The 23,521-nt window shown below is 37.8% G+C and overlaps 1 protein-coding gene across 1 annotated transcript in view; it reads left to right on the forward strand.

The window, feature by feature from the left end:
* The window catches only part of LOC140227802 (RIMS-binding protein 2-like), a 231,808-nt gene extending 229,749 nt beyond the window's left edge, over positions 1 to 2,059 (forward strand). Inside the window, 1 exon segment of the mRNA XM_072308197.1 lies at positions 1,772 to 2,059. Within this exon segment, the coding sequence (XP_072164298.1) occupies positions 1,772 to 1,972 (201 nt within the window). The 3' untranslated portion in view covers positions 1,973 to 2,059.
* The last annotated feature ends 21,462 nt before the right edge of the window (positions 2,060 to 23,521 follow it).

Below are 23,521 nucleotides of genomic sequence, written 5' to 3' on the forward strand. Positions count from 1 at the left end.
ACATAGTCTTTAATGTTGATGATTTCTTTATAATTTGTGAATACTAGCTAATTCTCAAGTGAGAACTGAGTTGATTTGTTTATTCTTTACCGTTGATGAAGATGATTATTTTTATGATTATTTTTCATCATCAGTATGCTGAACTATGCTGGTACGACTTGAATTTAAGATAATTGAGATGTCTTATAGGAGCCAAAGATAACAGCTTATGTTGTGGTTGCAAATCAATCATTTATATTGTAGAGGAAACCTATTGGAATTTCCAGAAATTTTGGATGTCCTTTTGTGAAATAAAATACCCTTTATGGAAAAAAAAAAAATCACTACTTAGATATCTTCACAAAATTGATTTACTTAGGAATAAAGTTAGAGGAATCTGTTAAGACATACCTATTTGTTGTAATTAGAGATGCTTGTACATGTTGTACATGTATGTTAATTACGGTTATTCAAATTAGATACATGTATGTGATAATCAGGTAATGTCTTCACTTTAGGATGAATCACAAAATGAACACTGTTTGTCCACGTTTGAAATTGTGGCTTGAAGTGTGTCAAAATGTTGATCTGTTCAAACACTATGCAACAGTATGTAAAGGTCAAAGTTCAAAATAGGACTCGACCTGTGTAGGAGTTTGCACTTGCAAATTATACCCTTGTTTTAAATGACACTAAGGCACAACTCTTCATGTGCAGTGTATATACTGTATATGCCAAATATTTTGCAAGGTTTTTATTTCCACGAATTTCACGAGTTAGGTGCTATTCGCGAAATTAAAGACATGCAAAAATATTGACTCTGATCCCGATGTGAATATGACATACGTGTGTACATTTCTCCGTTCAGTACAGGACTCCACAATCGCGAATTTAACCACTCACGAAATTGTCAGGAATTCCCAATTTGCAAATATTTAGATGTGCGAAATACATGGCGTATACAGTACCTGGCCGGTTACAAAACATATCCTGTTATATCAGCTTTGAGGTTGTGACTTGCTCATTGAAATCTGTGCGTTGAATTAACCTGGAAGTTTTTGTGTGCTTGTACTTTCAAAACAGGTGTGGGTCTAACTATTTGAAACATTTCTACAGTAGTCTTGAATTTGGGGACTGGCAAATTGTTCTGGTACAGTGAATTCAAAGGGTACATTGTCCACATAAAATTTGTGTTCCATCGAGTTTCTGTTTGATTGGTGGTGTGCCCAATTTGTGCAGTTTGCCCTGTGTTTAATTTTAACTTTGGTGACTTGTGTAATACTGTCTAGTGGCTTCTTCATCTGTGAAGTCTCACATGCCTAACTGTTGATTAATCTGTTAATCCCTGAGTGAGACTGATCAGATATGTTGAAGAGAACACCATGACAAAGAGAATATGAAAATGGAACACATAGTGGACCTGTCACATATAGACACAGACACAGACAGACAGACACACCCACACACACATATCCCAGACATGAGCATAAACAAGAGCTGTACATTGTTTGATGTTATTCATCCTAAAGATGCACTTTTTATCATCTCTTATAGTTTAAAACAGTGGAACAAGTGTTGATTGTTTGAGCAAGATTGGATAATTATTTTGAAAGATTTTTTAAATAGATTGCCTGTATGCACCAGGAGTACAGATTGGCAACAATTTGATTTTCTAATCAGATATACACACCATGTAAATGTAAGTTTTCACGCAACACATACTCTATGGTTTTGGGGCCGAGTTAACTTTGATGATTAAATTCAACATTTTTTGTCTCCATGTCCCGTCCAGTACGCCCTCCCAGCGCAGCAGGAGAACGGTGAAGCACAGTACCACGGGAGCGAAGTGATGCCCGTCATCTCGGACAGCGCCGAGCAGAATTCGCTGACGTCGACGCCGGAGCACACGAAGAAGAAGAAGGGCCTGCTGTCGAAGGGCAAGGCACTCTTCAAGAAGCTCGGCAGCTCGGACAACAAGCAGAAGCACAAGTAGAGCGGGGAGGGAGTGACACGGGAGAAGTGGAGATCAACGAAATCGCGATTGAACGCCATGGGCTGTTGTATGGAGACAGGGAAGTGTGGAAGTATGAGATGGCAGTACTATTGTGGCCGGAGGATGTGAGCTGTAGAGACAGTAAATACATCATGGCTACTCTCTGTCACAGATTAAAAGATAGCTGTAAGCCACAGATGTCCATGGATCGAAAAACCTGTGGATGAAAAAAACAAACAGACAATGATCTGAAATTTCTAAAGTCATCCTATCATTGGAGAGCATTACGCAGTATATGTTGATGTTCATTGTTTATGCCAGCAGTGGGCCACAGAGAAGATTTTTGAACATACAAAGACGTGTCTTTGAAGTTTCGGTTCTTTTACATTTTACTTTATGTTAATAGTGCTTTGTTTGGAGGGCTGAACAGGTTCGTTCTCTAATAAGAATTAGAGGTCTTTGCAAGTTTTTGTTCGCTGTGCTTCCAAAGGAGAAGGAGATAGATCTGTTATCATTCCCCTTCAAATTATTCACAGCTCATCTGTGACGGTAGCAGTAATGTAACCTATTTGTATGGCCGACACATTATTGGGCAAATACATTCCTCGCATGGTGTGGGATCCACAGAACAAACACACACATGTAGCCTTTAATACCTCCAGAGGTTTTGTTGAAAGTCTTCAATTCTGTATTTCTCTCAGTCACTCAACATTACAGGGATCTGTGGCCAAATAATTGACACTTCCATTCCGTGACATTTGAACCAAACTGTGCACGCTCAGATATGCTAAGGGAAGGACTGTGTGTGATACAATCACATGATCCAGTCCCACCTCCTTATTTTCATTTCCTTTTTTTTTTTTTGCTTCTCTCTTGGGAAATGAAAGGACAAAGCCCTGCTGAAAACTTTTACCAATCTCCTTTTTACCTCAATGCTTTTAATTTACATGAATCACTTATGCTTTTTTTTCTATTGATTTAAGGTCAGTTTCAATACCAGAATGCTACGAAGAAAAGGTACCTCACACAGTGTCGGTGTGTGTGTGCCTGGACATGTACTTTCTTTCGTTAGGAGACATACAAAGTTTAGAGCATTATGTTGTAAAAGCTATAAGCATAACTGTGCAAAATGTGGTATGTTAGTATCGCACAACTTATGACCCTGGGCATTAGTTACATTGTGGTGCTGTGGTGCTGATAACTCTGCCCCCCCACGGAAAAAAGCAGTAACTGACATTTTTATGAATGTTTACTTTTTTGCAAAAATGAATAGTTTACCCAATGCTCTCCAATGTTAATAGGTCAGTTTTGCAAAAAGAAAAATGAAAGTGACCAAAAATACAATTTTTCACTTTTGCAAAAAGCAGTAACTGCATCCAGTTGATTCAACTTTGCAAGTTTCCCCACGGAAAAAAGCAGTAACTAACAAAGCCCACGGAAGAAAGCAGTAACTAACAATTTAGTCTTTATCATTCAGACTCTGTATAGTCCTTCCTGTATATTTTTTCCCTAATACCATTTATTTTTTCTACTATTTTTTTTAAGCAATGTAAACAGCAGTTTCTCCCATAATTTAGGAGAGTAGATATAAAAAGATTGTTTCACCAGTAACTTGACTCTGCCCGCAGGGAATCATATGACAAGTTGTAGAAAAAGCTTCTTTCTGGAGACTAGCAAACCTGGCAGACTCAGCGCGCTCAGAGTGCAGAATACGCGTGCAGCAGCTGCATGCGCATAAATTCTGCAGCATACAGTAACTAGCTAAACATTGCATCACATCACAGTCATCACTTGCATGCACAGTATTGCAGGTCTGGTACAGTCTGAGTGATCATGCCAGTGCTAACCATGCTGTCACACAGTTTCTGCGGTCCAGGCATGCCTGTAAATCTATCATGAATTGCAGAGGAAAAGTCATGGTAGCCATGGCTTTGGCCAGAACCAGAAAATCTAGGTGAGCTGAAAATATATTGAAGGGAGATGAGCACTAGTATGCCCTAAAGTTTAGAATAGGTCTACCAGATCTAAGTATTCTAACGTTACAGAGTAGGCCTAGATCTAGATTCTAATCTATTGTTAACTGTTTAGTGTTAGACAAAATGTCAGTAGGCCTAATCTAACGTAATTGATCTAGGTCTAGCACTAACATTGGGCATAGATCTGTAGTCTAGCTTAAGTGTAACGTCAGAGTTCGACTAGGATCTAAGACGAAGAGACTTGACTTTATTGTCTAGTCCAGGGTCATGTGTCAGGGGCCAGGCCGGGCACTCCAAAGTTCAATTAGGGTACATAGGTGTCTACCTTATTTTTACACAGAATGCCATTCAATCGACAAGACCTAGTCTAGGTCTAGCGATAGGTCCTAGATCTTATAGATCTAGACTAACCAGAAAGTAGAAGAACTTTATAACCTGGTGGTGGTAACAATTCTCCTCCTATGGTCATGTGACATGTGCAGTTACTGCTTTTTTCCATGGGGAAAACAGCAGACTCCTGGCCGTCTGCAGTTACTGCTTTTTTCCGTGGGGAAACTACCCAGAATCAAGGGTGAGCCACCGCAGTAACTGCATTTTCCTAAATAACATTTAAAAAATAACGGAATCATAATTTTTTCCTAGGTATTGTTAGACAACTAGGTATGGTGCATAATCATACCACAAAATTATTTTTGAATGTTTCTGTGTTTTTAAAGAATCTGCAAAAAACACAAAATCGCATTTATCTCAGCTCAGCAGCTTTGCAGTTACTGCTTTCTTCCGTGGGGGGGCAGAACTGCTGGACCACAAGTAGTGATACCAACACACATGAATACATGCAATAATGTGTGAGGGGGACTACTCTGAAAAAAATGTCAAAAACTCATCTAACAATTCGCAGTGGCGGTTCCAGAGGGGGGTGCACCGGGTGTGCGCCCCCTCTTTATTTTTGGTTGAGACAAAAGAAAAATAAAAATGGAAAAATGAGGGGAGGGGTGGCCCCCTTTAATTTTGCAAAAGTGCCTCCCCTTTCTGAAATTTCTGGATTCGCCCCTGAACTAATGCAGTACAATTGAATTCCAACAGAAAATCATTCAAACGGGAAGTGATAGTTCCTCTACTCTTGGCAAAATAACCAAGTTACAAAGCACGGATAGCTTTTCCATTTTAATGAAAAATTAGAAAGTTTTGAAAATGTTTTCTAGTGCCATTCATGGCCATACATTTAGGAATATCAATGTCATGCCATCAGCATGTAATTTCTCTCCTTTGCAGACGGAAAGTTTTGTGACATCATGCAAATTGAGATGTGGTAAATCGTACTGAAACGATGATTATACATCAAATTGGACACAGCTGAAAAATAGCTATCATAGATAATGGGGAACCAACAACAACAAATTGTTTTTTCCACACTGTCTGTGCCAGTATGAGGTTTGAAAGTGTCTCGTAATATTTTGCCCCAATAGGGCCCCCCATTAAGATCCTTTTTGCTTCTCGACAAATCATGAAGAAACAAACAAACAGACACCGATTATGTCAGATATCTCATGGAATCCAAGTGGCAAGCCACAAGGCACTAATTCATGTCTTCTGTAATACATCATGAAGCTTTGCAAAATAACTATCAAGACTTTTTTTTTTTTTTTATAAAGTTTGATTGTCTCAAACTCCCAGTCTATTTTTACAGAAGAGACCTGGACTTGACATGGAGTTTGGCTCTTGGATGTTTGATATGATCATTGATGGATGTTCAGGATATTTTACACCTAACTGATGTACATGTCATTATTTTGTACAATTTTGGTGCTCTCTGGATGTGATCATACACCATAATACATTTCCAAACAAGTTTGTCACTAGTGGAGTCATTTTGATGCGTGATTATTGTCACAGCAAGTTTTGTGTTTTTGTTTGTTTTTTGTTCTGTTAATATGTTTTCTTGTTTTTCCGTTCATGACTACGCTCCACTCTGCTCATGTTCACAATATATTATTGTGATAATCCTCACATTAGTTTAATGTGTGTGGCTTTGCAAGTACCTGATGATACATGTACACGTAGATGGCTGTTAATAATCACGTCGGACTGACCAGTAGTAGCCGTTGAATGACATCATTTGTTCTCAGTGTGAGTCAACTCAAATGGATGGAACACATTTTTTTTTCTTGGGCAAGGATTACGGTTACTGTTTAATTATTGCTTTTCTGTTGTTTCTTTATTTCTCTTTTTGCTTAGTTCTTTCCATAATATGGATGATTTGCTGAGCTGGTTTTATTACAATTTTGTTTGAATAGTGAGTGTGATGTAGATAGCAGTAGACATGGAGACCTCTCTCCATGTATCATGCTTCACTCCTTTAATGTTGGTTTGATAGGTTGGTAACAATGACGCCTGCAACTCAAAGATTGTCGATTCGGGTTAATAGAAATGTGTAGATGCGAGGTACGATAACTGTTGATGATTTGTTTGTTGTTCATCATGCCACAAAATGCGTACATGTGTATAATTTATCGTGTAAAAGAAACGAATCTTGCCCCCCATGACGATAACCTTATGTTGATCTTGTATTATTAAGCTTTGTCACTGAAATCTGTGAATGCGATTACTGATAATCTGGTGGGTGATGCTATCCATTTAAACATTCCCCTTCTGTTTCATGGATGTGTCATACTTGTGCATTCCAAATATATCAACTGCCAATGATTGTTAGAGAGAGAGCGAAAGAGTGTGTGTACCAAATTATATACTTGTATATTTCTTCTTCTTCTTCTTCTTCTTCTGCTACTACTACTTCTTCTTCTTTTCATCAGAAACAGTGAATGTAATATGTCCGCTGTTGTAGTTATGGGTAATGTTTGAGTGTTACAAAATTCATCCGAGTCATTGATCAGCATGCCAGTTCTTCATGCACAATGTAGGGCAGTACAATGTGTTGGTGCACCAAATCAAGCTTATGAACTGTACAGTACATGTTGTACCCTGTCTTGTTTTAGGTTTGGTGTTCAAAGCACAAGGGGAAACACATTGAGCTATTGTAAAGGACTAAATGTACTTATTTGCTGCATCAGTCTATGTACTATTATGATTGTCATGAAACAATCTGAATCATGTTTCTGCTGTTTCATTGTCATGGATCAAGTATTGAAATTATGCATTGATTCCAGTAGCAGAGAAAGAGAACAAAGTGTAAGAGAAGAGATAGATCGTGTGAATGAAAAAATCATTTAATTATGATTTTAAGCAATCATGGCATATATCAAAACTAAAAAAGAAATGTTATTCATTTAAATACGCGTGTGATATGGTCTTCCTCAGCTATGATTTTGTGAGATGTGTGTTTTTTTTTCAACCTTTTGGTGATACATAGAAATCAATTATTTGGCACAGATTTATTTGAAATATAGACTAAGTGATATCTATTTCGTGTGATGTGTGCATTGGACATACAATATATAGATATGAATATATATTTAAGTATACATATGTAAATATAATTTAAATGACATGTACATATCCACATGCTGTAAAGATACTACTGTCTTTTTATTTTGTTTTGAAAAAAAAAATGCCTTGTTTTACAACATACCTATTAGCATTTTTCAATGCGTTTCTCTCTTCTTCTTTTTTCCGCAGAGTAAAACTGCCACTTTACAAGTAACCTTGTTCCTTTTTTTTTAATGTTTCTGTTAGTACATCAATGATCAAGGCTTTCAGTGTGTGTTGCCAAAGTACAGTCCCACCTAATTATTGTCATCATATGTGTTTTCAACGCTGACAGAGTTTACAAAAATATCATTGAGAGGGGTTAAAAAATGGTTCCAAAAAGATGTGTGGAGCTTTTACCCAATTATCAGGTGGGGAAGTGACCCCTTCCCTGCTCCAGAGGGGTGGGGTGAGGGGGAGGAGCATACAGGAGAAATTAATGGGAGACATTATTGATTAACCCATAGAAGACTAGTCCTGAGTATCCTCAGGCATGTGTCTATGGGATATCTGTGTTATAGCAAAATCAGCTTGTCGTCAACGGTTAAAGCAGTGATAGGCGTGGTAAGAGAAAAACATGAACTAATTGCCCACATGTACCACCTGCAATGCACAGGGTTATAACTTGATACAAATGTATCAGATTCTCTGCTATTTGGTGTGTGAAAAACAGAAAATCTCATTTTTAAAGCATTCTCTGTCATGTCCTATGAAATGTGACAGTGTCAGGTTATAATTCTTCTTTTTTTTTGCCTTCCCAGGGGAATGTATTTATTTTATAGACTGTCATCACACAACAAAAGCAGGTCTGTGCTGTAAGTCAAGTTAAATGCATGCAAACTTTCATAGTTCCATTCAACTCTAAAGTTATGCCAAGATAATTTTGATAATTATAGTCAGTCTGCTATTGACCGCATGGTATCCTTCATCATACATGATGGAGTGACAAAATGGCCAGTTTTCCAAACATAATTCAACTCTAAGGGTACCCTTCTATCACAGAGGATGTTACCCTGTTAATTACGAAACTTACCACAAGTTTGTCAGACAGGATGAAGACTGGATCACAGGTATTAATGAAAATCATTCCATTCAAACAATTACATTACATGTCCAGTATTTGGGCATGCTATTCCCACTTCCCCATTGCATGCTGTTCAACAGAGTGGTAGAAATTACTCTGCTGCTACTAATGAACAACCGTCAAGCTCATTTTCCATGTCTGTCATGTGCTGTATCATTTATGTAGCTGTCAAGCCGAAAATATCACATTTCCGCAGAGTTGAGAAGTCATTTAGCAACTTGGCTCTAATATGTTGATACATGTAGGTCAGTGAATAGAAGCTGGGGATATTTAGATTTTTGCTGAACTTCAACGTGACAGTAAAGAAAGAGAAGATATGAAGGGTTTGTTTGCAAAATCCGATAAGTCCATTTTTGAGGATTTTGAAGTACGATCTCTGTCATAAAGTACAAAATAATACCTTTTGAATGATATATTGGTCACTACATATAAAGGCATATTTTTGAAGTTATGGTCAAAGGAAGCAAAACATTTCTTATTATTCTCTTTATTTTTCTTGACCTTTAATCGCAAATATCTCCATTTGGCAAATATGGACTTATCGGTTTTTGCAAACAAACTCTTCATATGTCTGGGTTTGTCTGTTTTTTGTTTTTCCCTTCTATATTTATGAAGTATAACCCCTCTTCAAATACATGCATGGTGCTAAGTGTGTTCTAAAGGGATTTGTGTTTCCATCTCTGGATTACCGGTATGTACATGTTTGTTGTGTGCTTGTTCTGTTCTGTTTTGTTCATGTTTAAACAAATGCTTGTTGTGTGCAGTCTTAGCCTTATTATGTTCATATAATTTTTTGCTGTGGCATTTCCCTGAGGGCTGTGCCCCAGTTTCGTTCGCCCAATGTTGAAGACAATAATGTGAGTGAAATTGCCTAGGAATGGTGTCAAACTTAAGTCACAATTGAAAATATCCACTTGATTTTAAACACTGTATCATCTAGGTGTAACAAAACAGTCTTATATTCGTGGGATTCACAGAAATGGCACCAGTGAATTCAAGATGGTGAAATGCAGGAATGAACAAATCTGTCACATTCGCAGATATTTTTAAGAAATGCATGTGTACCATCTTCATGTTTGGACTTGTGCTAAAGTGTGTCCCGTTATGAAAGACAACGTGTCGGACAAACGCTATTTGTATTTTTATGTCTGTGTGAAATCTTCATGAATGTCCGTTCAAATTATGCAACTGATCTAACTTATTCAATAAATGACGAATAAAACATAAGATTGCATAATTCACAATTATAAAGAGTTATGTGTCCTATTGTCTGTAGTGCTGCTGTGCTTGTATTATCAAGTTATATCATTTGATAGAATTCTGTATGATTATTCATATCATATTCAATTGTTCATCATAAGATGGACTTTCCTAAGTTTGTTCTGTTCATTTGTGTGGGGGTTTGTTTGTGTGTGTGTGTGTGCACATGTGTGGGATGTACATTTTATGTGTGAACATGTCAAGGAAGAATACACTTTCATCTACAGCTAACTCTCAGGTGATGAAAAATGACATACAGTAGTATAACATTTTGTCTCACGTGTAATACACATGCACTTCACGGCAAGCATCATTATAGTGTTGTCTGTTTGCTTTGCGGGTTCTTAGCTCACCTGAGCCAAAGTACATAAAGAGATGGCTCCCATGGGACTGGGACCAAATTGAGTACTCTAATAGTTTTCACATTTTGATCTTCTTTTTGATAATGTACAGTCAAATTAAACTTTCTACTAACTTTAAATAACAGGTATCATCGCCGGTGAGATAGAATACAATATAGACCCCATGCCCCCTGGATGTTCCCAAAGCCCCCAAAGTTTGCTTTGTTCTCCTGAGTCAATAGTCAACAAACAAGAATGCATGACAGGTGAACTTGCGATGCTCAGCTGAGCGCTAGACCTACTTGGTCTCTCTCCTTTTTTCTTTCTTTCTTTGCACACGTTGAGTTTTGAAGAACCTTCTTCGACGGCGTCACCAGATGGTTGCATGATTTCTGACGATCAAAAGATTGGAAGTTGAACTTTTATCAGGAAGGAAATAAATACATGGTGTATATTAGATTTTTAACTGTAGTGTTTGTTCAGATTGGGACACTCATTCGGTCTAGACTGGCACTGTCTGTGGCGGGAGGGGGTTCGTGAAAGGAAAGATATTTCATCCTTTGCCATTTTTAATAAACTACACAAAAATATCCTAGATGGCGTCAACGTCAGACTCTCCAGAGTAAAGGGGGAAGGGGTGGGGAAAAGCCAGGGGGCATCTTCACAAAATTGAAGGGGGGGGGTGCACGCCCACCATTTTTTCTTTTCATTTCTTTTGTTTCAACTGTAAATACAGGTTGGCGCACACCTGATGCGCCCCCGCCTGGATCCGCCACTGGGAAAATTCAAAGCTGTTGTATGTGCGTACCTTGGTTTTGTGATTGTAATGCATTCATGTCTCTGTGTGTGTTAGTTTCATTTCTAGCTTCTATAGCCATGTTCGTGTCATAAAATGGTAATGAAAATTATAACCGATTTGTTTTGTTTTGCCCTGCCTAACACTTTTATTTATCATAAAACAATACACAAATTTCCATCAAATATGCCTCGCTTTGTGAGGGTCTGCATCGTTCTCGTCTTGAGTGATACAGGGCTGCTACGGTAGGGTTGTACTTGATTTTCGTGTGAAGCTTTTACTTTAGCACACATCTTTAAAAGCTAACTTTAATTCACTATTCTCATTGATGTGTGTGTGTGTGTGTATGTGTGTGTGTGCGTGTGTGTGCGTGAGTGAGTGTGCGTGCGTGTGTGTGTGTGTTATGTTCTTATCCCAAGGTGAAATTGCAAAATAAACACTAAGAATAAAGGATTAGATTAGAGTGATGATAAATTATAAAAAAGGCATTGCGAGACATGTACCTTACTTTGAATACACAAAAAAAAAAAACCTCTACTTTATGCATGCTGATGTGCATATAACTGCTTTGAACTTCGGAATATTTGCCAATTAGAATAATTTGAAGATTTACTCTCAAATAAAATGTCGGAGTATCAAACACACGATTTATTGCATGATGGACAATGCGCACTTGCTAAACGAAAAACAGTGTTATGACACACACACACAAGACACGCACACAGACACATATTATATATATATATATATATATATATTATACGAAGCCACGATTAACAGAAAAGAAAAAGTCATTGGCAAATCCAAGTCGCCGGCTACACTCCCCCCCCCCCCCCTTTATATCAGTTGAGACCAAAACGTCATAGGCCAGATGACCTACATACGTGAATGTATCATCTGTCATTTTATAATTCGTAACCAAACGAAATAATAAAATGTATATATATATATATATTTGCTGTTATATATATATATATATATATATTATAAGTACATCGTGTAATAGATGAAAACAGACCATTTGTACCGGGATGTATATATATATATTCACAACAGTAGGTCAATATAAAAACTCCGTTACAGACGTAAATTTGACGAATTTTCGCCCATAGGGCTTTGTCAAGTCAATACATTTGACATTTTTTCAAAAAATGTCAAATGTATCCCCTGTGGGCGAAAATTCGTCAAATTTTCGTCTCTAACGGAGTTTTTATATTGACGAACTGTTGTGAATCTATACTTTGTTAGGACTCCGAGCAGAAACTATTTGCTGTTATATATATATATATATATATATATATATATATATATATATATATTATAAGTACATCGTGTAATAGATGAAAACAGACCATTTGTACCGGGATGTATATGTGTTACATGTAGTGTTTTTTTTTTTCATTCACCTGTTTCTCTGTAAATACTCGGGATGAAGGAAAATAAACTATGTGCGCTTGTTTAGACACTTAATGCCCCTCATAATTTGTCCATTCTCCGTCAAATTATCCATAACTAAAAAAAAAACGAGAGGAAGTATTCTATTGTAAACACGTGTACTAGGACGCCTATGTTGTTTTTTTGTCTGCGTTCGTGTGTGTGTGCGTGTATGTGTGTGCGTGTGTGTGTGTGTGTGTGTGTGTGATTTACTGCTTTCCCCACAATGTGAACCTTTTTGTCACCCTCTTGTCTTCGACCACAAGCAGGCAATACATAAAATTGTTTACGTAACCCAGACCAGCAGCCCGATTGGATGGAATTGTGTCTCTTAATTTATTAACTATTATGTTATTTGTCTGATTTGAGGGAGAAGAGAATAATTATACTGATGTGATGAAGCTGATCAGATTAATTCCTACAAATATTTCCTTTAGAGCTGTATGTATCATAACTGAGAAGTTACTGACGATTGACCCGGTACAAAATTATTTTATTTTTACTGTAATTTTGTTTCGAAAATTTACTCTGAGAAATGCCCCAAATCATACACTCAGCAAAAAAAGAAAGTAAACGCTTTTTCGAGTTCATATTTTTCATAGAAGATTTTGACGAAAATCAATGTATTATATACCATATCAAAGGTAATTCAATTGGCTATGAAGCTGGTAGGTTAATGCAAAAACAAATTTTACGCATGAGTAAACACATTCGTTTTCGTCCTCCGAAGCACAAAGGAAAAAATTGCAAAAATTTACAAGTTGTCTTTCATTTGCAAATGCCCTTCACGATAACAATGACAACAAAAGACCAGTTTATCAAAATGAGAGACATGGATGAAATAGCAGAAACAAGTTTCGTTCCCTTTATCCCTTTATAACCTCCAACAAAACAAAGGGGGAAACTAAAGGGGGAAAATCAGAATTTTCCATCAATTCAAACTTCAAATGACGTAGGGAGCAATATGCATAAACATGATTAAATGAACAGAATTTTTTCATTTCATTCTTTCATTTTTTTAAGAATTCATAAGATAAATTCACGAACCAAGCATTATTGGCAATTTCTTATTTGAAAAAAAAAAAACAACTAAAATTTCTACCATTTTTGTTCATTATTGCTTCTTCTACTATTCCATTGGAATTAAGATTTGACAGAAGATTCTTCATTTTCTTCCATTATTTTTAGCCTTCATTGATCTTTTGGGGTTTAAAGATATCATAGAGATCACAGAATTATTTTTGCAACTTAATTCATGTTTCTTTCTGTGTGAAATTTGTTGTTTGTTGTTGTTGTTGTTGTTCTATGGGAGAGCACATACGCATGAATGACAACTTGCTCAGTTTTGCAATTTTTACTTTTGTGCCCTGGCAGAGAAAAACAAAGGTGTTCACTCATGCATAAAGTTTTCCTTTTTGTTGACCTATGGACCGGGTTGATATATAGGCGATTAAATTATATGGTATATACTGCATTAATTTTTAGCCAAATATTATATGAGAGATGTAATCTTGAAAAAAAAAATTACTTTCTTTTTTTACTGAGTGTATGATAGGAATGAAGATTATATTCAACGAATCCCTTCAGACGAGGATGACGAGAAGAAAGCTCACCATGAAGCTGCGTACATCTCAACACGACACACAATCTTTGCTCTTTGTCATGCTTTGATAAGTCTCGTTGACTAAAGAAATCAAAAAATTGTGCAACACAAGGATAAAATACATGATTTCCATGATATTTTTCTTATAATAATAATAATAGATTTTTCAGATTCTCGTCGACGACATTCTCATCTCACCTCAATTAAAGCCTCATGACGAGCTCATTATGTACAAGGCACGACTTCAGAATTCGCTGTGATTTTCGGATAGAGACTGTGTTAGAGGTGCGGGGAAAACCGCGGGGGAAAACCCGCTTCTATAAATACAAGTGTTTCAGGGGTCAGAATGAAAAGGTCATGTAAAAAGCAGACGTTCCTCTGAAACCTGGTAGAATCGACAGACCATGTTCTGAGTGCTACGCAATACATCTCTCTGTCCTTAAACTATCTCTCCATACTTTGATATTGTCTTAACAATAAGACCAAAGTCAATCTAATTTGTGTTCGCACCCTCCAACAGGCTAAACAGACAACAGGTTGCGATCTCATGCCTAAAATGTACATCGGAGCCCGATAGAAATCAGCAATATTGAACCCGGAAATATACTTGGTAAGCATACGATACTATATCTATATTCACATTCGTGTGTTCCTAAATGTTGTACCTAACACGTAGTTGTACGAATAATGAATGATCACTATGATAATTCCTTGTTTGTTTAACAGTGCTATTATAATATTGCTGGTTTTGTTTTACCACACATCTTTAACGCCACAAGTTATGTTAATATATGTAATTTAGTTAACAGTATGCCGAACAGAAAATGCTGTTACAGTAATGCTGTTTGAATAAAGATACTAATCATTGTTTCCGTTGGAAAATAGTAATTGTAAATTAACTTCTCATGGACTTAAGCGTAATTTGGTGCATAGAGATTGTAAGGTTATGATGAAACATGTGTTAAACTATAATTAAATGACTGAGCTTCAACCAACCTTGAATTGTAGAGGGCAAGCTTTCGTCCTCTCCTGAGGACTTTCTCAAGCCTTATGCAGTGGAGTGTTGTCTTGCTGCCGTTGCCTGTCTTTATTAATCACTGGACCATAGATTGGTGAAAGGGTATAGCCCGAGTCTCTGCTGAGAGCTGGATTGACCCTTCTGATCCAAAGTGCTTCCTTTATTTTTCTTTTCAACCAGTTGCTTTCAAAGTCAATGATACGCGCCTCATCCCATTCAATGTTGTGTCCTGTGTTGTAAGAGTGCTCAGCTATCGCCGAGTGTGATGGATTGTTTAGTCTCAGTGCCCTTTTGTGTTCCTTGAGTCTCTCGTTCAAGGTTCTGCTGGTTTCCCCGATGTAACAATCATGACAATCACAGGCCCGTAGCCAGGGGGGGGGGGGGGGGGGGGGTGCGTCGGGTGCGTACGCACCCCCCCCCCCCAAATTCTGAAGGTTTATAGTAACCTTGTCTACAGCCACTATGTCTATTTTCCAATTGGTCTACTGGCATATCGTCTATTACCGATTAGTCTAATACCCATTTGGTCTACAACTCGTTTTGTCCAGTACCCATATTGTCTAATAGTCACTTTGCCCACTACCCGTATTGTCTAATACCCAACTCGTCTAAGGAGCATTTCGTCTACAAAACAATTGATCTAATAGCCAAATCGTCTACACTCACAATGTCTATTTGCCATGTCGTCTAATATCTATTTTGTCTACTACTAGTTAGTCTACTCCCACCTCGTCTACAAGTCATTCAGTCTACATTCACTTTGTCTAGTTATCATATCGTCCAACCCCTAGTTTGTCCATACCCAATATGGTCTATACCCATCTGGTCTACTCCCAACTGGTCTACTCCCAACTGGTCTACTCCCAACTGGTCTACTCCCAACTGGTCTACTCCCAATTGGTCTACTCCCAATTGGTCTACTCCCAATTGGTCTACTCCCAATTGGTCTACTACCAACTGGTCTACTCCCAACTGGTCTACTCCCAACTCGTCTACTGCCAATTGGTCTACTCCCAACTCCAACCCTAAATAAGCATTTATATGTCCAAACTTCAACACTCCATCCATTCAACTTTGATACACAATCATAAGAATGGTAAAAATGAAAAGGAACACTTTATAAGTACATTATCAGTATTTTTTATTGTCTGGCACGTACTGATGTATGTAAAAAGTTAAATGCACCAAAAAAGGTTGAAACATATACACAAAAATATGATTCATGCCAATATATAGCTACTACTAAGATGAATAATTTACTTGCCTGCAATGTACTCAATACACGTTTCGCGAGGAATATTAGACTATTCTAGTTGTTACGATGTGGGCGTGTAGTTGGATGGATTATTATTCTTATGATTGTGTATCAAAGTTGAATGGATGGAGTGTTGAAGTTTGGACATAAATGTTTATTTCCTCACGAAACGTGTATTGAGTACATTGCAGGCAAGTAAATTATTCATCTTAGTAGTAGCTATATATTGGCATGAATCATATTTTTGTGTATATGTTTCAACCTTTTTTGTGCATTTAACCGTTTACATACATCAGTATGTGGCACACAGAATAAAGAATACTGATAATGTACTTCTAATGTGTTCCTTATCATTTTTACCATACTTATGATTGTGTATCAAAGTTGAATGGATGGAGTGTTGAAGTTTGGACATATAAATGCTGCATGATTGCTTCTGATATAAATTACACATCCAACACAAAAATAACACAGCAAGTTTTTAACACTGTGACATTATCTTTTTTTTCCTAAAAAATTGTCATAATTAGAACATAAGAATTTAAACCAAATGGGGCACCAAGAGTGTTCAACCTATTTAATTGGGAAAAAAGAAAATGGATGAAGTAAACTTAAATACCAAAAAAAAAAAAAAAAAAAAAAAAAAAATATATATATATATATATATATATATATATATATAACTAGTAGTAGACCAGTTGGGAGTAGACTAGTTGGCAGTAGACGAGTTGGCAGTAGATATGGGTTGGCAGTAGACGAGTTGGGTGTAGACCAATTGGGAGTAGACGAGTTGGGAGTAGACGAGTTGGCAGTAGACAAGTTGGGTGTAGACTAGTTGGGAGTAGACGAGTTGGGAGTAGACCAATTGGGTGTAGACGAGTTGGGAGTAGACCAATTGGGAGTAGACGAGTTGGGAGTAGACCAATTGGGTGTAGACCAATTGGGAGTAGACGAGTTGGGAGTAGACCAGTTGGCAGTAGACTAGTTGGCAGTAGACTGACTGGTTATTAGACTAATTGACTATTAGACAATGAGTTGTAGACCAATTGGGTATTAGACAAAATGAGCTGTAGACTATTCTATTCATAGACCTTATGATTACTAGACGAAATGGTCAATAGACATAATGGGTGTTAGACGAAATGTGACTTAGACAAATTGGACATTAGATAAAATGGCTAGTAGACGAAATGACAATTAGACTAATTGGCATATAGACAAAATGGTTGGTAGACGAGTTGGTAGTAGACGAAGTGGGTTTAGACGAGATGGCATTAGACTAGGTGGATAGTGGACAGGGTGGGTGTAGACGAGGTGCCAATTTACCATTCTGAAAGGTCCACTTTTTCATAATAACGGTTTTAGCAATTCTCAAGATAACAATCCAAATAAATATAAAGACACATTATATGCTACGTAAATGTGGAAGAGTACGTTTAACAATGTTAAAAATTGTACGAAACCCTTTTGTTGTATGAACCATCGGATCGTCCCCATGCACACAAACACAAATGTTATGTATCAATTTGTGCGAGCTATTATTATATTGGCACTGCATGCCATGGCCCTTGGCGCGTGTGACCGGTGTTTTTTGTTTTTTTTTTTTCCACTGGCCGCCCGAGTACGTGCGATTCGTGGATGACATTGAGGTTGACACTTGCATTTTTTCACAGGAACAGAGGTAAGTGGATGAAAATCTAATAGCCTCAAGTTTACATATATGATAAAAATTAAAGAAATTTCCTCGAAATTACTATAATCGAAAACCTCAGACATTTTATATCTACGTCTCACAAAGATATAGTACATGTATATATAAGTACATGTTGGCATGATAATGCCTGGGGATAGATTATTATATTAAATGGGTTAGTCAAATACCGGTTAGTGATTGGCTAAACAGAGTCACGTGATGGAGGTACATTCGTTATGTTCGCCCATGGGCGAACATTCTGGTAATATTCTCCCATGGGAGAACATTTTCAAATGCAAAAATGACGAAGGCCTAGGACCGGCCACCCACGCGCGCACAGTGAATTTGGCTCTGCGCGAGCGAGCGAGCGAGTGCGTTGTGCTAGCTCTGCATGCATGCTGGTGGTTGCAAAGATCGTACGCTGTATTATTCTCACTTATAATTTCCAAAGAGTATTATGCAGGCACGCAAACTCATTTTAGTTGTATTTCATTTAAATGTAATGGGTAAGAGGGTATGAGAGAGAATGGAAAGTGCTGAGCTGTGAAGTAAAATGGTAAAGTAAAAAGTTTGTCAGATAGTATTACAAAAGCCTGAATATTGCAAGAGCTCCGGAGTAAAAACAGTCAGTGAAAAACCCTATGTATGATAGCATTGTGAGAACGTTAGACTGCATTGTGACGCATCGTTATTTAATTTACATTCTTTATTGATATATTTTCATAAATATCTCAGGTAATGAGTCGGATTGGATTACAATTCTCACTTACAGCTTTGTAGAAGTCTGAGTCAACAGTATCACACAGTACTTCAAGACGTATTATAGTACAAACGATTTCTTGAGCCTGCACCGTTTCAGGCTCTGTTCTGGATACGGCGGTAGAAACTCATTCTTTTTTGTTGTTTATTTTATCATTATTTACTAATCTCTTTTCTAACTTACAGGTAGCGGATATCTTTGCAGGCCAAATTCGGAAATGTAGTGTTGATTATTACTTATACATTTTCTCATGTTGTGACAGTTCTATTGGTTCTCATTTTAAAGTGAGCCAAAACCTAAGAACATTTTCACTTATAATTTCCAAAGAGTATTATGCAGGCACGCAAACTCATTTTAGTTGTATTTCATTTAAATGTAATGGGTAAGAGGGTATGAGAGAGAATGGAAAGTGCTGAGCTATGAAGTAAAATGGTAAAGTAAAAAGTTTGTCAGATAGTATTACAAAAGAAACTCATTCTTTTTTGTTTGTTTATTTTATCATTATTTACTTATCTCTCTTCTAACTTAAAGGTAGTTGATCTCTTTGCAGCCCAAATTCGAAAATGCCTAGAGACAGCTAGTAACCAAATATGCTACTATGATTTAATAAATAAGAAATAACCATTCCAGTATGTATCTTAGTGTGCACAGTAAGACAGATCAAATCAAATAGGAAAACATCTGAGCACTAAGCCTGAGGTCTGAATTTGCACTCAACTTCTTCCAATGGCTAACGGATGTTTAATTTTTGAATTTCACTGACCTCCAAATTTCACAAAGAAAACCTTCTTAGCATGATGGTTAATATGACATTTGACTGATATTGGAGATGTTTGCGAATCGGATCTACTACCTTTAATATTATTAAATCTAAAATGATTATTTGAAAGTTCGGAAATGCTGGGAATATCCTACCACAAGGAGGCAAAATATAAATGGTTCACATTCACAATTCATTTTGTTTTAAATTTTCTTATTTATTTTCGTTTTTGACAAACTCGCATACCAACGGCTGATATACTGTATAGTAAAGTGAATGTTTCATCTTCCAAACAGCATCCAATGGGATGGAAAACTCCAACTGAAAGGTGGACACCGTGACCATACTCGCTAAAGAAAACGCGTTAATAGGGGTCATTTTTTCTCACGGATTAGATGGAAAGTGTGATGTACGAGCGTATATAATCAAAGGGTATCAAAAAGGCCGAAATTTGGGAAAATGGTATATTGTTCAATCATGATGAAGTACTTCTTTAGAGTGCAGGAAACATTTAAGGAATACTTGTTTTTAAGGCCCGAAAAAATCATATGATCATTACTCGTTTAGGGGCCATTTTGAAAGTCCATGTATGAGCATGGTGTCCACCTTTGAATTGTCGCTACCCCTCCCGGGACAGTATCAAAGGACCGTTTTGTTAATTAACGCAATCCCCCCTTCCTTTAAAAATCCTGGCTTCAGGCCTGCTAACGCGGGTATACAATAGAAAAAATAAAAGTTAAAACAACACCAGGAAAATCACTATTCTCAATTTTGCGGTGCGCTACGCGCGCAGAGTCTCGAACACAATTAAACTTTGCAACTTCCTGGCAAAATGAGTTTTTACTATTTCCTAGATGAAATACCGTAACGCGATTGTATGCAACAGACAAAAATACAAATTTCCTCGAGACTTTAAAACGTCATTAAAACAGTCAAAATTCACAATTTGCGGCGCGCTTCGCGCGCAAATTCTTATACAACTTTTGTAGTTCGGTCGTCCAAAGAATATATATATATATATATATATATATATATATATATATATAATTGTGTGTGTGTGTGTGTGTGTGTGTGTCATCATTGGTATTGGTACCGAAGGTCCGTTTTTTGATTGACAGCACCCCCCCTTGAAAAATCCTGGCTACGGGCCTGCAATCAGCACAAGTGAGCTTATATACAATGCCTGACCTTATATACAATGCCTTGCGACTTTGTCTTTAGCATGGACTAGTCTACTTCTCAGGGTATTAGAGCTCTTGAATGCAATATCAACGTCCTTGTTGTGGAATGCTCTTTTCAGACGGGAAGATATGGTGTTTACGAAGGGGAGGACTACCCTATTGCTAGTCTCCTTTCTTTCCTTTGTGGGTGACTTAGTTCTTGTTTTGTCCTTGGCTTTTTGTCTCATCCAAGCTGGGTATCCACATGCTGCAAGGGCCTTGTCAATATGGTGGATTTCACTCTGTAGTGCATCATTGTCAGAGGTTACATTTCGAGCTCTCAAATACAAAGATCTAGCAACTCCCTCCTTTGTGTTGAGTGGATGATCCGAATCGAAGTTCAAATAGGAGTCAGTGTGGGTTGGTTTCCTGCACACAGTGATAGAAACTGAAAGGTCTTGGTTGACAGAGACCTTTGTGTCTAGGAAATTCAGTGACCTTTGAACTTCTTGCTCAACAGTGAATTCAATGTGTTGGTCTATACTATTGATGTACTTAGTGAATTCGTCAATATGGTCTCGGTCAATGATATCAAAAGTGTCATCCACGTATCTCCACCAGATTCTAGGGGGGTGGGGGGCATTCGAAAAGATCTCTTATTCCAGATGTTCTAGATACAAGTTGCAAACGACCGGTGAGATAGGTGATCCCATAGGTGTTCCATGAGTTTGTTGATATAACTTGCCATTGTAAGTGAAGTAGGTGTTTTCAAGACAAATACTCAACAGCTGACCAATTTCATTAGGGCTTAAACCTGTTCTATCATCAAGTGTTTGGTCTTCTTGTAGATGCTCTATCACAATTTCCACAGCCCGTTTTACCGGAACACTTGTGAAAAGGGAACTGACATCATAGCTCACCAGTTTCTCATTGGCTGTAACTTTGCAAGATTGCACCTTCTCAACAAAATCTGTTGTGTTCACAATATGTCTATCTGTGCGACCAACAATTGGTTGAATTATCTCAGCAAGGTGTTTGGCAAGGTTATATGTGGCTGAGTCAACAGAGGAGACAATAGGCCGCAGTGGAACGTTGACTTTGTGAATCTTAGGAAGACCATAAAGTCTAGGGACAGTGCATGGGCACGAAACAGAAGGAGAGACACGATAATAAGTTTTCTCTTCGATATGACCTTTGTCCTTGAGCTCCCTCAAAGTTTTTGATAAGGAGGATTTCAACTTACTTGTGGGATCCCTCTTGAGACTGGAGTAGGTATTGGTGTCTGAAAGTAATTGTTCCACTTTCTCTTGATAGTTAGACTTGTCCAAAATAACTGTAGCCCTTCCTTTGTCGGCTGGAAGAATAATTAGGTCTTTATCTTTTGCCAAACTGTTGAGTGCGGCATTTTCGGATCTAGAGACATTAGGTCTAGGGGGTTTAGCAGATTTCAAAATGCTGGCAACCTCAGGCCGAAGGTTGTTAGCCTCATTTACCGGTAATTTGTGACATACCTGTTCAGTACTTGCAATAATGTCATCGTGTGGAATGGAAGGGTGAGTGATAGCAAAGTTCAATCCCTTTTCAAGAACACGGGATTGCTCTTCACTTAGTGCCTTAGAGGATAGGTTCACGACAAGTCGCTGATCCCTGGTGTTGGTTTCGCGGGCAGTCGACTTCAACTTCCGCGTTCTTGTTTCCAGAAGATGTATAATTTCTTGATGTGTCGTTCCTTGGTCTTCAGAAAGGTACGCTCCTGTCTTGCTTTGCACTGGATCTCCAATTCCTTGTAGAGGTCTTGTGTGATGGTGTTTTTAAGTGATGAGGAAAGAAATTCAATGCTTTGATTTAATCCATGGATCTTGTTTTGTATTTCCTGGATACGCTGGTGAAGAAGTTTACGTTCAGTGTTCTTGATAAGTAGTTTACACGACGCGTTCTTGATGGGGCAACGTAGTTTTAAACTGGGAGGTGTTAAATCCAAGTCAAGACCTATTGCGGCCTATTGTCTCCTCTGTTGACTCAGCCACATGTAACCTTGTCAAACACCTTGCCGAGATAATTCAACCAATTGTTGGTCGCACAGATAGACATAATGTGAACACAACAGATTTTATTGAGAAGGTGAAATCTTGCAAAGTTACAGCCAATGAGAAACTGGTGAGCTATGATGTCAGTTCCCTTTTCACAAGTGTTCCGGTAAAACGGGCTGTGGAAATTGTGATAGAGCATCTACAAGAAGACCAAACACTTGATGATAGAACAGGTTTAAGCCCTAATGAAATTGGTCAGCTGTTGAGTATTTGTCTTGAAAACACCTACTTCACTTACAATGGCAAGTTATATCAACAAACTCATGGAACACCTATGGGATCACCTATCTCACCGGTCGTTTGCAACTTGTATCTAGAACATCTGGAAGAAGAGATCTTTTCGAATGCCCCCCACCCCCCTAGAATCTGGTGGAGATACGTGGATGACACTTTTGATATCATTGACCGAGACCATATTGACGAATTCACTAAGTACATCAATAGTATAGACCAACACATTGAATTCACTGTTGAGCAAGAAGTTCAAAGGTCATTGAATTTCCTAGACACAAAGGTCTCTGTCAACCAAGACCTTTCAGTTTCTATCACTGTGTGCAGGAAACCAACCCACACTGACTCCTATTTGAACTTCGATTCGGATCATCCACTCAACACAAAGGAGGGAGTTGCTAGATCTTTGTATTTGAGAGCTCGAAGTGTAACCTCTGACAATGATGCGCTACAGAGTAAATTCCATCATATTGACAAGGCCCTTGCAGCATGTGGATACCCAGCTTGGATGAGACAAAAAGCCAAGGACAAAACAAGAACTAAGTCACCCACAAAGGAAAGAAAGGAGACTAGCAATAGGGTAGTCCTCCCCTTCGTAAACA

This window comes from Diadema setosum, chromosome 4 (assembly GCF_964275005.1).
Source record: "Diadema setosum chromosome 4, eeDiaSeto1, whole genome shotgun sequence".
NCBI lineage: Eukaryota > Metazoa > Echinodermata > Echinoidea > Diadematoida > Diadematidae > Diadema > Diadema setosum.